This window comes from Lathyrus oleraceus, chromosome 4 (assembly GCF_024323335.1).
Source record: "Lathyrus oleraceus cultivar Zhongwan6 chromosome 4, CAAS_Psat_ZW6_1.0, whole genome shotgun sequence".
NCBI classification, from domain to species: Eukaryota; Viridiplantae; Streptophyta; class Magnoliopsida; order Fabales; family Fabaceae; genus Lathyrus; species Lathyrus oleraceus.
In genome coordinates, this window is record NC_066582.1 from 275,229,917 (window position 1) to 275,245,560 (window position 15,644).

Below are 15,644 nucleotides of genomic sequence, written 5' to 3' on the forward strand. Positions count from 1 at the left end.
ATAATAATAATCCTCGTCAGGATTCTGGAAACTGGTCAATCTCGTGCGTCCATACACACAACAATAGACTTACACATTCTTAAATTCAATATATATGCACTCTCAACCAGGTTATGGCAACTCTAACTCCAAGTAGTAATTTAATCTTAAAGAATATATCATTTCAGTTCTTACATATGTTAGACGATCTAGAGGGGAGGGGGTGAATAGATCGCAAATAAATTTTTCTTCAATTAAAAAATATTTGTTATGGAAAACGAAATCAATTCTGGATCATGTTTTAAAATATATTTGCTATGGCAAGCGAAAGAAATTCCGGATCGATATCCGTCTATCCCAAACCGTTATCAGAAGAATCAGATATACATATAAACTGTAACAAAACATAAAACAATAATGAGAAAACAAATCAATATGTTTTCCAAAATAACGTTTGAACAAATAACACTTTGTAATCAATTTCCAATGAATTAAGAAACAAAAATTAACTAAGACAATTTATCAAATACTTAGTGTGCAATAAACACCAAACTGATTTTTCTTTGTATTGATGATATGAAAAACCAATTGCAATTATTTATATTGCAATTATCTCTACAAAACACTTTGGAATATTTTAACACAAGCAAAATTATCAGTTTGTCAAATTGTACACTAAATGTATTATCAAATTGAAGATATATATATATATATATATATATATATATATATATATATATATATATATATATATATATATATATATATATATATATATATATATATATATATATATATAATAGTAATATTTAAATTAACCGATTGGCGGCATATACTATCCCATTGCGTTCCCGTCTTCGAACAAAACCACCGAACTCATTCATGATCGAAAGAGAGAGAACACAAAGATTTATGTAAGTAATTCTTCAATTGTCCTCACTATGGGTACGTCTTCCATTCCAAATAGAATTGAGATATGTTTATCCCTTGGTGTAGTATATGTTTGATTCCTTTGACTTGTTGATAGATAATCCCAATGTGATGACTTGAATTGGACTTCTAACATCCAACACCTTACATCTAACTCCAAACCTCTCACACTTTACATTCTTACAATTTCTATTCTTGCAATTTACTTTTATGTCTCATTCATCATCTCACTTTATACATTATTCATCTTGTCTTATTCATCTTATGCTTCTTATCTTGACACTCTAAATGAATCAAAACATGATAAAATATATATACTTGATCCTTAAGACCCATGCTTAACTTGGAGTGATACTTTGGACTTTAAACTTTGGACTTATGACCTAGACCTAGACCTGATTTGGACTCATTGACCCCTTGATCACTTACACCTTGTTCACCTATTGAAGTTTTGAACTTATGACCTTGGCATATTGTTTTTTGTTCTTTGCCTTATACCTTTGCTTATCACATTCATTTGTTTAGGTTAACACACATTAGCACACATATGGCTTACTCTTGGGCTACCTAGCAATGAGGCCTATGCTTAGTACACTTTTGTACCCACATGGCTTACTCTTGGGCTACCTAACAATGAGACCCTAAACTAGTTTTTGAATGATCACGCATTGTGTGTTTTATCCATCTCCTTCCCTTTGATTTAGCTCGATCAAATTCCATTTGATCAACTAGATCCTTTGACTTTGCACACATTCCCTTTGTCTTTGTCAAGTGACCATAAGTCTCTTGGTCACTTGATGAGACTTATCTATATTACTTTGGAGCTCAAGTTTCCCAACAAGTACAAGACCTCAAGCTCAAGTTGAGGCATTAACCATCTGTCTCATCCCCACAAGGCATCTCTAAGAACTTGTTTCAACAACTTGATAGACATTGACAAGGAATGCATATCATGGGCCTTAAGCAATAGAGAAGGGGTGAGAGAGAGCATTCTTATCCTCATTCTGAATAATTTGGATACAAGACGAATGACCCAGTTTCTCAGAGTATTCATCTCTATTCATAGACTTTAGTTCAATTCAAGTCAATTCACTACCAAGTCTGCGGCTAGCCTTGTGGCTCACCATCTCCAGTTCCTTTCTCGGTTCTGACACCACAGTTTGGGTTGACACATTCATGGTTATACACCATTTTCTTGGTTTTGATACCACTTTTATCTTTCTGTTCTTGGTTATGACACCACAATTTGGGTTAATCACCTTTACGGTTAACACCCATTTCTTAGTTTTGACACCACTTTTATCTTTTTATTCTTGGTTATGACACCACAATTTGGGTTGACACATTCATGGTTATACACAATTTTCTTGGTTTTGACACCACTTTTATCTTTCTGTTCTTGGTTATGACACCATAATTTGAGTTGACACCTTCATGGTTATACACCATTTTCTTGATTTTGACACCACTTTTATCTTTCTTTTCTTGATTTGACACCACTTTTATCTTTATGTTCTTGGTTATGACACCACAATTTGGGTTAATCACCTTCACGGTTAACACCCCTTTCTTAGTTTTAACACCACTTTTATCTTTCTGTTCTTGGTTATGACACCACAATTTCGGGTTAATCACCTTCGTGGTTAACACCCCTTTCTTGGTTTTGACACCATTTCTATACCTCTTTTTAGCCATTGGTTTAAACACCGCTTCCGTCAGTTTCTAGCCTTTTCGGTTTAAACACCACCCCTTGATCTATCTTTCTTTCAGTCTTAGTCCCCCGAACTACGAAGTTCTGACTTCCTTATTTCACTATAAGGATACTTAGGCACGGGGATGTGAATCATTGACGAACACTTTTCTTCTTTTCCCCATTTTCTTTCTCTGATTCCACAAATTACGAGGCTTTGACTTTCTCATTGCACTGTGAGAATACGTAGGCATGAGGTCCCCAATCCTCCTCGAGCACTCTCTCTAACCCATTTTCTATTTTGCATGTCCCGAAGATAACAACACCCATCCAAGCAAGAGAAATCAAAACGGTTACCATGGATGTGAGGGGTGTTAATACCCCCCCCCCCCCTTGCATAATCGACTTTCTTACCTATTTCTCTTTTGCCTTGGGTTTTATCGATATTTTTCCTTCCCTCTTTTTGGGATAAATAAAGTTCGGTTGTGACTATATTGTATGTTTGATCTTGCGATGCATTCAGGTATATTCCTGTTAGCTTCAACGTCAACGTTCAACGTTCTATAGAAAAAAAACACACAAAATGTCTTAATGTATCACATAATATTTACTCAAACTATTTGAACAAAGTCAGATACTTACGTCGTTACGACTGCGTTATGTACTTCGTTGATGAATAACTTCACATTCCCTTCAATTTCAGTTAAAATGATATTGGATATACAAAATGTTACATATGTTGGTATTCATAGACGATGATGAACACACAAACTATTTCATTTTAAGTGCACATTGTGTGGTGAGTTAAATGCTTACAAGTAACGATATGTTGTAGTTGAAAAAAAATGTAGCCAATCGGGTTCAGACATACCTTATTAAACATCTGTTTGAATTTTAACAATGATCTTTAACGCAAAAAATTCAAGATATCAGAAAAATGAATGAAGATAGTCACAATTTGGCTGATTGGTCATGTTGATGGACTTGCAATGTTAACAAACAAACAGTCAGAGTCATTAACAATCATAAGATTTTGTGGTGGTTCGTCATTTCATTCGTCACACTATGTATCAATCATCATAATGGAAGCACTCGACTAAGTTTTTGCAACTTTCGCAATTAACAACCGAAACATTGGTGGTGGTCGGAGACACTATTGATCATCAGATTTCGCAGTGGTTGCTTGTTTCCTTCATCATAGATTATAGCAACCATGGGAAGATGATGGAAACACTTTAACATTTTTGCAATTTTTTTAAAATGATATTTGTTAAAAAATAATAATACACCAAAATAATTATCAATATGATTATTTAAAACGAGTCCAAAACAATATGAATCTCAAATTAAAATTGATCAACACCCACAACAATAATATTCACCCAACAATTTTTTTTCTCAGCCCACTTAATCTCGATAAAGTACAGACCATCTTTTATTTTTTATTATATTTAATTGTTGCGCGGGGACTCACATTAATGATAATGAATTCTCAAAAAAAAAACTTAAGTCCACAAAAATATTAATACTAATGGTTCAAGAGGAATTAATTTATTATCCTTAAAATTAAACCTAACACGCCAGAATATTTTAATAATTTCTAAATTGTTTATTTTCAACAGTTCCACGACGTCTTGAACCAGCCCATACAACTTTTTATTTTTTATTAATATATTTACTGTTTTGCGGGACCCACATCACCGTTCATATTTTATTATTATTATTTCAATGGTGCAGATTATCAATTTTTTAACGTGGGAAATGACCCCTTTTCCACTATAATATAATAATTTCATTGTCATCTATCAGATTGTGCCATGGCATGCCAAATGATGTGGGGAAAAAACAAGAATATAAAAGAGAAGAAGAAAAAAGATACATCAATAATTGATATTAGAGAATGACAAAAGCATAACAGAAATGACATCCATATGTAACCATTTCAATGATCAATTATTTTGAACTTGTAAGTTAAATCAAAAGTTATTTTTTCTTAATTAATAATCGGAAAAAATCATGTATATAATCAAACATTAATATAATTGAACATTTTTAAAAATAATAATAATCCAAATAATTTTCAATTGATTGGACTACTTATTGATACTTTTAAAAGGAACATTTTTCAATTACTTGAACATTATATTTTAATTTATTCTATTATCCCTAACACAATAACACAATATCTCTCCATTAACATAATTTTTTGAAATCAGTTTTTATAATTCATAATACTAATTTATTATTGTCGAAGTTAGTGGTTATTTATTTTATTTATTTTTCCTATTAATTAGAAAGAATGGTTGTTTTGTTATCCTATAAATAAGAAATGGTAGCTTTTAGGTTTGATTTAGTCTATTAAGATATTCCTTCTTTGTAGATATTAGGGTGAGGTATGCAACTGAAATCCCTGGTTATATGGCTTTTAAATCTATGCAACATGCTAGAAAAATAGTTGATGGTGACTCCAACAAGCAGTACAGTTTGCTACAGGCATATGGTGCTGAATTAAAGAGGGTTTCACCAGAAAATACATTTAAGTTGAACATTCAATATACAGATCCAGGATTACAACCAAGGTTCGAAAGGTGTTACATGTGTTTTGATGGAACAAATAAAGCTCTAAAATTGGCATGTAAGCAATTTATTGGATTAGATTAATGTTCTTTAAAGCACACATATGGTGGTATATTGTTGATTGTTGTTGGAAGAGATTATAATGATCAATATTTACCTATTACATTTGAAGTAGTAGAAACTAAAATCAAAGACTCTTGGATTTTGGTTATTATGCTTCAACTTGAAGACATTGGTTAAAGGAGACGGTGTTTCATTTCTGGCCAACAAAAGGTATCTCATGGTCCTTCTAGTTGTTGTTAAGTAGTTAATGTTTTGCAACTGAATTGTTTTGTTTTTGTGGCAGATTTTGGAATAGGTATTTTAGGATGAGTACCCAACACTTGAGCACATGTTTTGTTGGCATTTATATGCTAACTTCAATAAGAAGTTTGGAGGTAGAACTCTGTTTAGGGATCTCATGATGGCTGCAACAAAGGCAACATACTTTGAGACACATGAATAACGTATGCAGAAAATATAGGAGGTCAGTATAGATGCTTATTAATGGTTGGAGGAAATTACAAAAACAAAATGTTGTAAGCATGCATTTCCTTTATATTCTAACTTTGAGAGATTTAAATTTAAAAAATGACGAAGAAGCTTAATTGTAACTATCTAAATCCAAGAATGAAATCACTAAAAACTTAAAAGATAAAAATTCGATTGTAGCATATATTAGAGAAACTAAAATAATAATTAAATCTTAACTCTATCATAAAAATAAATTTTTATGCTAGTCATTTTACTTAATAATTTATTAATGTAAAAATTAATAATCTATTATTTTTATTTAATGTAAATCATTTTCTTATATATCAGAGGAAGAAGTATACACATAGAATGAAGCTAAGAAAATAAAAAAATTAAAAGAAAACATAAATAAATAGTCTAAGAAGTACTCCATCGAATAAGGGTAAGATAGTAAGTATAAGCTATTCATTGGCTATAAAATGATCTGGAGTCCAAATTAGGTTTCCAAATGCCTTGAAAGAACCGGGCGTAGCAGCTAACATTTGCGTCTGAGTTCCGTTGCGGTCATACAACAAATCTTCAATTCCTTTTCTCTATTCTTCTGCAACAATTTATAGCTTTGAAAGGATTTGTATAATTTTCTATTTGTTTATTTCTTTGATAATTTATTTTCGGCCGATCCAATAGGTTCTCTGTAAATTCTGTTATGAGATCTCTATTTCACCCGGCCAATAGTTATTCTTTGTTGGGGGCGGTCTCAATATTTTGCATGTTTTATTTATTTATTTCATGCTTAAATTTAGATCTCGATAAACTGCCCTATATTTTATTTATTTATTTATTAAATAATGTTTAACTTTGTTTTTCAATCGGTTTTACTTTGGATATTTTATGAATGAATAAATTTTTTTTGTCATTCCATTCAATTTGAATGAGAAAAAATGATTGAAAATAAATGGAGTGGAAGGAATGCATTTCATTCGACTCTATTTCATGTTTGTAATTAATTCATCCGATTCCATTTCATGTTTGTAATTAATTCATCCGATCTTGTTTCATGTTTGTATTTAATTCAAACAATGGTTTTCTTCAACGAGCTCATGGCCTTGTTGAAAGATATTAAGCCTTTTCCTTAATTATCAATTCTCAATTGAACTAACGAAGCAGACACGAGACTCAAGCAACAATGAGATATATGTAGTATGTCATATGTTTTTGAAGAATTTAAATGACATTTCAACATGGTTATGAATTAAATCACGATGATGGATCCCTACCCAATGTGAGAAAATTGTTTTCATCAGTTCTATATTAACAAGACAACTTCAAGGTAATTCTATATCCAAGCAACAATAACACTATAGTAAGATTCCAACAAAAATGATGTCTATGAAAAGGCAAGTTTTCTTCTTATGAAAAGGGTCACGCCATTCACTCTTTCTATTTCAAGTATGTATTTCTAGAGGTGTTATTGGTTAGGGAAAACCAATAAAACCGGGTGTTAATTAGTTTGAAAATCGGATTTCTAAAAATATTAAGATTTAAGATTATTATGAAAATTTAGTTTATGTAAATTAAATATTTTTTAAAAATATTTAGTGTGCTTCGATCCATCCAATCCAAGCCTTCGTGTTGTTTTTTTGATTTGTTTTGCTTTGAATTTTATCATAAAACTATACAAATTCAAATCTAAATCAGTGCATATATTTTTGATGGTTTTGGATATCAAATATTCTTAAAACGGAACCAAACCGTCCCACACACACTTTCATGTATTTCTTCTTGATTTCTAATTTAAAGAGATAATCTCTTCAATTAAGAATGTTGATGTCTATGATAGTGACAGAAGAAAATTCCATAATTGAATGATGTAGTTGTAGATATTAGGGTGAGGTATGCAACTGAAATCCCTGGTTATATGGCTTTTAAATCTACGCAACATGCTAGAAAAATAGTTGAGGGTGACTCCAACAAGCAGTACAGTTTGCTACAGGCATATGGTGCTGAATTAAAGAGGGTTTCACCAGAAAATACATTTAAGTTGAACATTCAATATCCAGATCCAGGATTACAACCAAGTTTTGAAAGATGTTACATGTGTTTTGAAGGAACAAATAAAGCTCTGAAATTGGCATGTAGGCAATTTATTGGATTAGATTAATATTCTTTAAAGCACACATATGGTGGGATATTGTTGATTATTGTTGGAAGAGATTATAATGATCAATATTTACCTATTACATTTGAAGTAGTAGAAACTAAAATCAAGGATTCTTGGATTTTGGTTATTAAGCTTCAACTTGAAGACATTGGTTAAAGGAGACGGTGTTTCATTTCTGGCCAACAAAAGGTATGTCATGGTCCTTCTAGTTGTTGTTAAGTAGTTAATGTTTTGCAACTGAATTGTTTTGTTTTTGTGGCAGATTTTGGTATAGGTATTTTAGGATGAGTACCCAACACTTAAGCACATGTTTTGTTGGCATTTATATGCTAACTTCAATAAGAAGTTTGGAGGTAGAACTCTGTTTAGGGATCTCATGATGGCTGCAACAAAGGCAACATATTTTGAGACACATGAATAACGTATGCAGAAAAGATAGGAGGTCAATATAGATGCTTATTAATGGTTGGAGGAAATTACAAAAACAAAATGGTGTAAGCATGCATTTCCTTTATATTCTAACTTTGAGAGATTTAAATTTAAAAAATGACGAAGAAGCTTAATTGTAACTATCTAAATCCAAGAATGAAATCACTAAAAACTTAAAAGATAAAAATTCGATTGTAGGATATATTAGAGAAACTAAAATAATAATTAAATATTAACTCTATCATAAAAATAAATTTTTATGCTAGTCATTTTACTTAATAATTTATTAATGTAAAAATTAATAATATATTATTTTTATTTAATGTAAATCATTTTCTGATATATCAGAGGAAGAAGTATACACATAGAATGAAGCTAAGAAAATAAAAAAATTAAAAGAAAACATAAATAAATAGTCTAAGAAGTACTCCATCGAATAAGGGTAAGATAGTAAGTATAAGCTATTCATTGGCTATAAAATGATCTGGAGTCCAAATTAGGTTTCCAAATGCCTTGAAAGAACCGGGCGTAGCAGCTAACATTTGCGTCTGAGTTCCGTTGCGGGCATACAACAAATCTTCAATTCCTTTTCTCTATTCTTCTGCAATAATTTATAGCTTTGAAAGGATTTGTATAATTTTCTATTTGTTTATTTCTTTGATAATTTATTTTCGGCCGATCCAATGGGTTCTCTGTAAATTCTGTTATGAGATCTCTATTTCACCCGGCCAATAGTTATTCTTTGTTGGGGGCGGTCTCAATATTTTGCATGTTTTTTTATTTATTTCATGCTTAAATTTAGATCTCGATAAACTGCCCTATATTTTATTTATTTATTTATTAAATAAAGTTTAGCTTTGTTTTTCAATCGGTTTTACTTTGGATATTTTATGAATGAATAAAACAATTTTGTCATTCCATTCAATTTGAATGAGAAAAAATGATTGAAAATAAATGGAGTGCAGGAATGCATTTCATTCGACTCTATTTCATGTTTGTAATTAATTCATCCGATTCCATTTCATGTTTGTAATTAATTCATCCGATTTTGTTTCATGTTTGTATTTAATTCAAACAATGGTTTTCTTCAACGAGCTCATGGCCTTGTTGAAAGATATTAAGCTTTTTCCTTAATTCTGAATTCTCAATTGAACTAACGAAGCAGACACGAGACTTAAGCAACAATGAGATATATGTAGTATGTCATATGTTTTTGAAGAATTTAAATGACATTTCAACATGGTTATGAATTAAATCTCAATGATGGATCCCTACCCAATGTGAGAAAATTGTTTTCATCAGTTCTACATTAACAAGACAACTTCAAGGTAATTCTATATGCAAGCAACAATAACACTATAGTAAGATTCCAACAAAAATGATGTCTATGAAAAGGCACGTTTTCTTCTTATGAAAAGGGTCACGCCATTCACTCTTTCTATTTCAAGTATGTATTTCTAGAGGTGTTATTGGTTAGGACAAACCAATAAAACCGGGTGTTAATTAGTTTGAAAATCGGATTTCTAAAAATATTAAGAATTAAGTTTATTATGAAAATTTAGTTTATGTAAATTAAATATTTTTAAAAAATATTTAATGTGCTTCGATCCATCCAATCCAAGCCTTCGTGTTGTTTTTTTGATTTGTTTTGCTTTGAATTTTATCACAAAACTATGCAAATTCAAATCTAAATCAATTCATATATTTTTGATGGATTTGGATATCAAATATTCTTAAAACGGAACCAAACCGTCCCACACACACTTTAATGTATTTCTTCTTGATTTCTAGTTTAAAGAGATAATCTCTTGAATTAAGAATGTTGATGTCTATGATAGTGACAGAAGAAAATTCCACAATTGAATGATGTAGTTGTAGATATTAGGATGAGGTATGCAACTAAAATCCCTGGTTATATGGCTTTTAAATCTATGCAACATGGTAGCAAAATAGCTGAGGGTGACTCCAACAAGTAGTACAGTTTGCTACAGGCATATGGTGCTGAATTAAAGAGGGTTTCACCAGAAAATACATTTAAGTTGAACATTCAATATCCAGATCCAGGATTACAACCAAGGCTTGAAAGGTGTTACATGTGTTTTGATGGAACAAATAAAGCTCTAAAATTGGCATGTAGACAATTTATTGGATTAGATTAATGTTCTTTAAAGCACCCATATGGTGGGATATTTGTTGATTGTTGTTGGAAGAGATTATAATGATCAATATTTACCTATTACATTTGAAGTAGTAGAAACTAAAATCAAGAACTCTTGGATTTTGGTTATTAAGCTTCAACTTGAAGACATTGGTTAAAGGAGACGGTGTTTCATTTCTGACCAACAAAAGGTATGTCATGGTCCTTCTAGTTGTTGTTAAGTAGTTAATGCTTTGCAACTGAATTGTTTTATTTTTGTGGCAGATTTTGGTATAGGTATTTTAGGATGAGTACCCAACACTTGAGCACATGCTTTGTTGGCATTTATATGCTAACTTCAATAAGAAGTTTAGAGGTAGAACTCTGTTTAGGGATCTCATGATGGCTGCAACAAAGACAACATACTTTGTGACACATGAATGACGTATGCAGAAAATATAGGAGGTCAATATAGATGTTTATTAATGGTTGGAGGCAATTACAAAAACAAAATGGTGTAAGCATGCATTTCCTTTATATTCTAAGTGTGATGTGTTGATGAATAATCTTAGTGAATCTTTCAATGCAACGATTTTGCTACAAAGGAACAAACTCATTATTACTATGTTTGAATGAATTAGAACTTATGTTATGGATAAGTTTGTCACACTAAGAGAAAAAGTTATTGAGCATAAGGGAAATATAATGTCAAAACCACTTAGGATATTAGAGAGAGATATAGAAAAAAGTGCAAGTTAGATTACAACTTATGCAGGAAAGTTAACATTTTAAGTTACACATTTCAAGTCCATAGCATTCAAGCCTATGAGAATTGTGAATCCAACTACCAGTGATCCTATAAGTGTATGTCAAATTTTTAAAATTCACATTGTATTATACACATAGATAATTGTGTCAACTCTTACTTCTCATCATCATAGGTAAATAGTATGATTTCAAAGAGGAAGAAAGTCAAGTATGGTACAATTCATACAAGAAAGAGTGAAGGAATTATGACTCTCAAAACAAAAGATATCATGGGACCTGGAAAACATCCAGAAGATCCACTTGTAATTCCTGAAAAGGATATCTCAATAGATGCAACTGGGAGTGCTAGGAGAATGAAAAGTTGATATGAAATTCAAAAGGGTTTAACTCAATGAAGATGAGGAAGGAAATTAAAACAATGATGATATTTTAAAGTTGTATTTTGTCTATGTATTCTGTCAAACACTTGTTATGGTCTATTTTGTCTATGTAATGAACAAAACAATTGAGATGGTCAGAAATAACTTGTTTGCATTATTACGTTATATTTTGCATCAGCACTACTACGTAGGACAACTTGTTTGTGATGTCATGAATGAATCATATGGTTCTTTTTGTTTTAAAATTATTGTCAAATATTAGGCAAAATATGTCATAATTTTTGTCAAATGTTAGTCTAAACAAAATTATGTCATATTTTCTATCAAATGTTAGACAATACTTTGTCAAATTTGTTCCACACAATATGCCATCATGGGCATACCAAAGTAGGCCAAAATTAAGCAAAATTCTGCCAAAATCAAAAGCAATATTTACAGAAATACTCTAACAAATAAACCACACTAAGCCGTAATTACTCAAATTTTACGTTTAGTATGTCACAAACACCAACATTCTATTAAAAACAGTTGTTACATAACAAAAACTCACTAACAACCTTACATAACACTAACATGTTTATACTTCAACAATCACATGTAACTATAAAGTACATGTTAATCGTAAGAGAAACTACAAAACACAACAACTTGATTTTACCAACATAAGCCTTTGAATTTAATTTCGACTGCAGCTTTTTGTTCTTCTTCTTTAAAGCTTCACACAACTTCCTCAATAGTTCCACAACCTCCAAATCCTTCAACTTGTTGACATCTATATTTTCAACACCATTAACATCTTCTGCTTCAACTAAATCTTCATCTCATAGATCACATGTATCATCACCCTATCAAAATGGACATCTCCATAAGAGTTTTTCTCTATTATGGTCGTTCTTACAATAATATGACACCATACAAACTTCACAACCACACTTTCTTTCTGATCGACTTTTCAGAGAGGAGGAAGACGTTAAAATGGGTTTTGTACCCCTTGATTTGGAAGACAATATGAAAATACATTATTTTTGAATATTATGCGAGTAACTTCTACAACTGAGATAGAATGAGACGAAGGAGAATTAGGTTAAGAAGAATAACACGTTCTAAAAACCCAAACAATGTTACCATTTAATGGGATGATTTAATCCTTTATTAATAATAAATAAATGTGTCAAATAATTATCATATTCCCTAGTAAGTCGGAATTAATTATTCAACATTTAAAAAAAATGTCATTTGTATGTTCTCGTCAACTTCCATTAAACCAAATAAACGAGAGAGACTAAAATTGTAGACGGAAAACTTTAGGAAGACTATTCTTTGAAGGAAATTTTTATAAGGACTAAAACTGAATTTTAGGTTATTTATAGGAAGACATACATATTTAGTTAAGAAATTATATTAAAATGACAAATAATTTCATAAAAAGCAATAATTTAGTACCGCACGCGGCATTGTTAAATCTCTAGAGGAAGAGCTTTACTGCCTATTGTTATTATTCCCGAGACGAAAAATTAATCTCTATAATTGTGCACATAAGATACTCAAGTTTTAAAAAAAAAATAACAATTTACTTATTTTGTTGCGGAATGTGTAAATAAACTTAAAACAATGGTTAAACATAAACATAGAGGATAGTAAGACTAAGACAGAACTTGAAAATTTTGATATCCTACTTTAGAAACAAAAATCATTATTAGCAATGAAAGCAATGTTTGGACAAACCCTTAAACTAAGCAAGAGTGAATTAATAATACCTAGTGCAATGCAGATTTTGGCCGGCACAAGGAAAACCATTTGAGGTATCAAGCAACTATAAAGTTGCTAAATGCACCTGCACATTTGGTTTGTTTACTACAAGTCATAATCCTCCCTCTTTTTAAAAGAATAAGTTGGCCATATACGGCAGAGTAATGGTTTTAACTAGCTTGTCACATCATTAGCCAAAGCTAGAATAAATCATAACTTGCATCATACAAATACACATTTAAAAGCATATATATGATAGCATAACTTATTCAGATCAAACAATCTGAGTCAGAAAAAGAATGGCTTCATTTTCAATAGAAGAATTTATTGGAAATGGAGTTTTGAAAGAGCTGCTCCCAAAACTGTTGGATGAAGGCTGGGATGATGTGCCAACACTGAAGATCATGGACTCGGACGACATGGACTCAATAAAAATGACACAACGGCAAAAGGTTGGTTATTCTTATTGCCAGCTTTCGTCAAACACGAAACAAGCCTACATTAAAGTGTGCTATTATTATCTTTCGATTATAGTCCCATTGGATATGACTCCTCTAAACACTCACTTTAGAGTGTAAAGTAAGTAATATCAACTATAATATTAATGTTCCTAAGTCTTTATTTTCTGATTGCATAGGACTCAATTGGAATAAGGTCATACCTGCACGATCGCGGATTGATGCAATATGCAGATAAGCTAGAGGCTACTGGAAAAAGTCTACCAGAGCTTATGAGTTTAAGCAGCATGGATCTTTCTGCTCAGTTTGACATGAAGAGAGGCCATATTGTCCGTTTCATAGACAGAACAAAATGCGATGATTCCTTTAAGTTACGGGCAATTATGGCTAGGAGAAGAAGTAGCATGATGTATAGACATGAAAGCATCCCAAAGAGTCTTGCATCTACTGGCTCCAATAGTATGATGAGAATGCAAATTAGAAGTAATACAACTACTGATAGATCAATTGAACAATCACTTACTGAGCTGAAGATTAAAGATGGATATGTGTTTAAAGGAATTGTGGCTTCTGAGCCAGCTGAGCCTAGAGCATGTGGCTGTGTGCAACCTCCTCCAATCAGTGACCAGGTGGCTCCTTATGCTGCTCTTGAAAATATTTCAGTTCAGAAACTAACTCCAGAATATAAGATTGGGATGGAACCATTGGTGAAAATGAAGACACCTCCAATGAAAGCTGCAGAACTGTGGCGAGACAAACCAGCTATTTTCCTTTGTCTCCGACGACCAGGGTAAATTCTTATATTACTCTGTAACTTCCATCATTGCGTTAAAAGCTATAAAAGAAACATTAAACACAACAGGGATGAACGAAACCCAAAAGTAGAACGGAAATAGAACTTTAAGCTATAAAATCTGTTGTACAGGTGCATCATGTGCAGAGCAGATGCGCACAAGCTCTTCTCTAGGAAACCCATATTTGATGCACTTGGGGTTCAACTATTTGCAGTTGTTCATGAACACATGGAGGCAGAGGTAGTAGCAAAAAATTCAACTTCAATAATTTGTTCTTTCAACTAACTAGTCTTTACTTGACTTATTATCATAATGGTGTAGATAAAAGATTTCTGGCCTCGATATTGGGGTGGCGTTATACTTTTCGATCGGGGTAGGGATTTCTTCAAAGCTCTTGGAGGGGGGAAATTGCACAAGGAGAAGTTTTTCTCGGGATTTCTGCTGAACCCCCGAGCAATTGCCAATTACAAGCGTGCAAAAGCTACAGGATTTGAAAAAAACTTTAGAGGGGAAGGAGAAATAAAGGGTGGACTCTTCATACTAGGAAGTAGAAAGACTGGCATTGCTTACCAGTTTATTGAGAGGAACTTTGGTGATTGGGCACCTCTAGCTGAAGTCATTGAGATCTGTACCCAGTTGCAGGTTATTGTTCATGTGTTTTCCTGTCCAATATGATTATTGCTCCCCTTTAATTGACAGTCTTTAACCAAATCTTCCTGAATCTCATGCAGAAACAACAGCAAGGTCAAAGTGTACTTGAGCTGCCTTGAAAGGAAGCAGTGACTGCACATATTGCACGTGTACTCACTACAATTATGTTCCTTGAAATGATTACATCTCCATTACAATCATTGTACAACTTTGTAATATGAAAGTCAGCAGCTTCTCATGTAGCTTGAATGGATCAACAGTAATTGAATTCCAATGTAAATTGATCCAATAGCCTAATGCTTCAGTTTTTGCTATCTGCTCTTGGTTAGAAAATATATTTTATAAACCAATAGAACAGAATGAATTTATTAAAATACATATTTGTTAAGGGGAACGGTAATCTGAACATGAAAAACTGTCTTTTTTAG

General features: G+C 31.9%; 1 protein-coding gene across 1 annotated transcript; it reads left to right on the forward strand.

Moving 5' to 3' along the window:
* The first annotated feature begins 13,439 nt into the window (after positions 1-13,439).
* Positions 13,440-15,526, forward strand: LOC127075069 (uncharacterized). Its single transcript, XM_051016519.1, has 5 exons — positions 13,440-13,765; positions 13,951-14,561; positions 14,697-14,805; positions 14,887-15,207; positions 15,297-15,526. Exons 1-5 carry the CDS (start codon positions 13,613-13,615, stop codon positions 15,333-15,335), a joined length of 1,233 nt encoding a protein of 410 aa, XP_050872476.1. The 5' UTR covers positions 13,440-13,612; the 3' UTR covers positions 15,336-15,526.
* Positions 15,527-15,644: the final 118 nt, after the last annotated feature.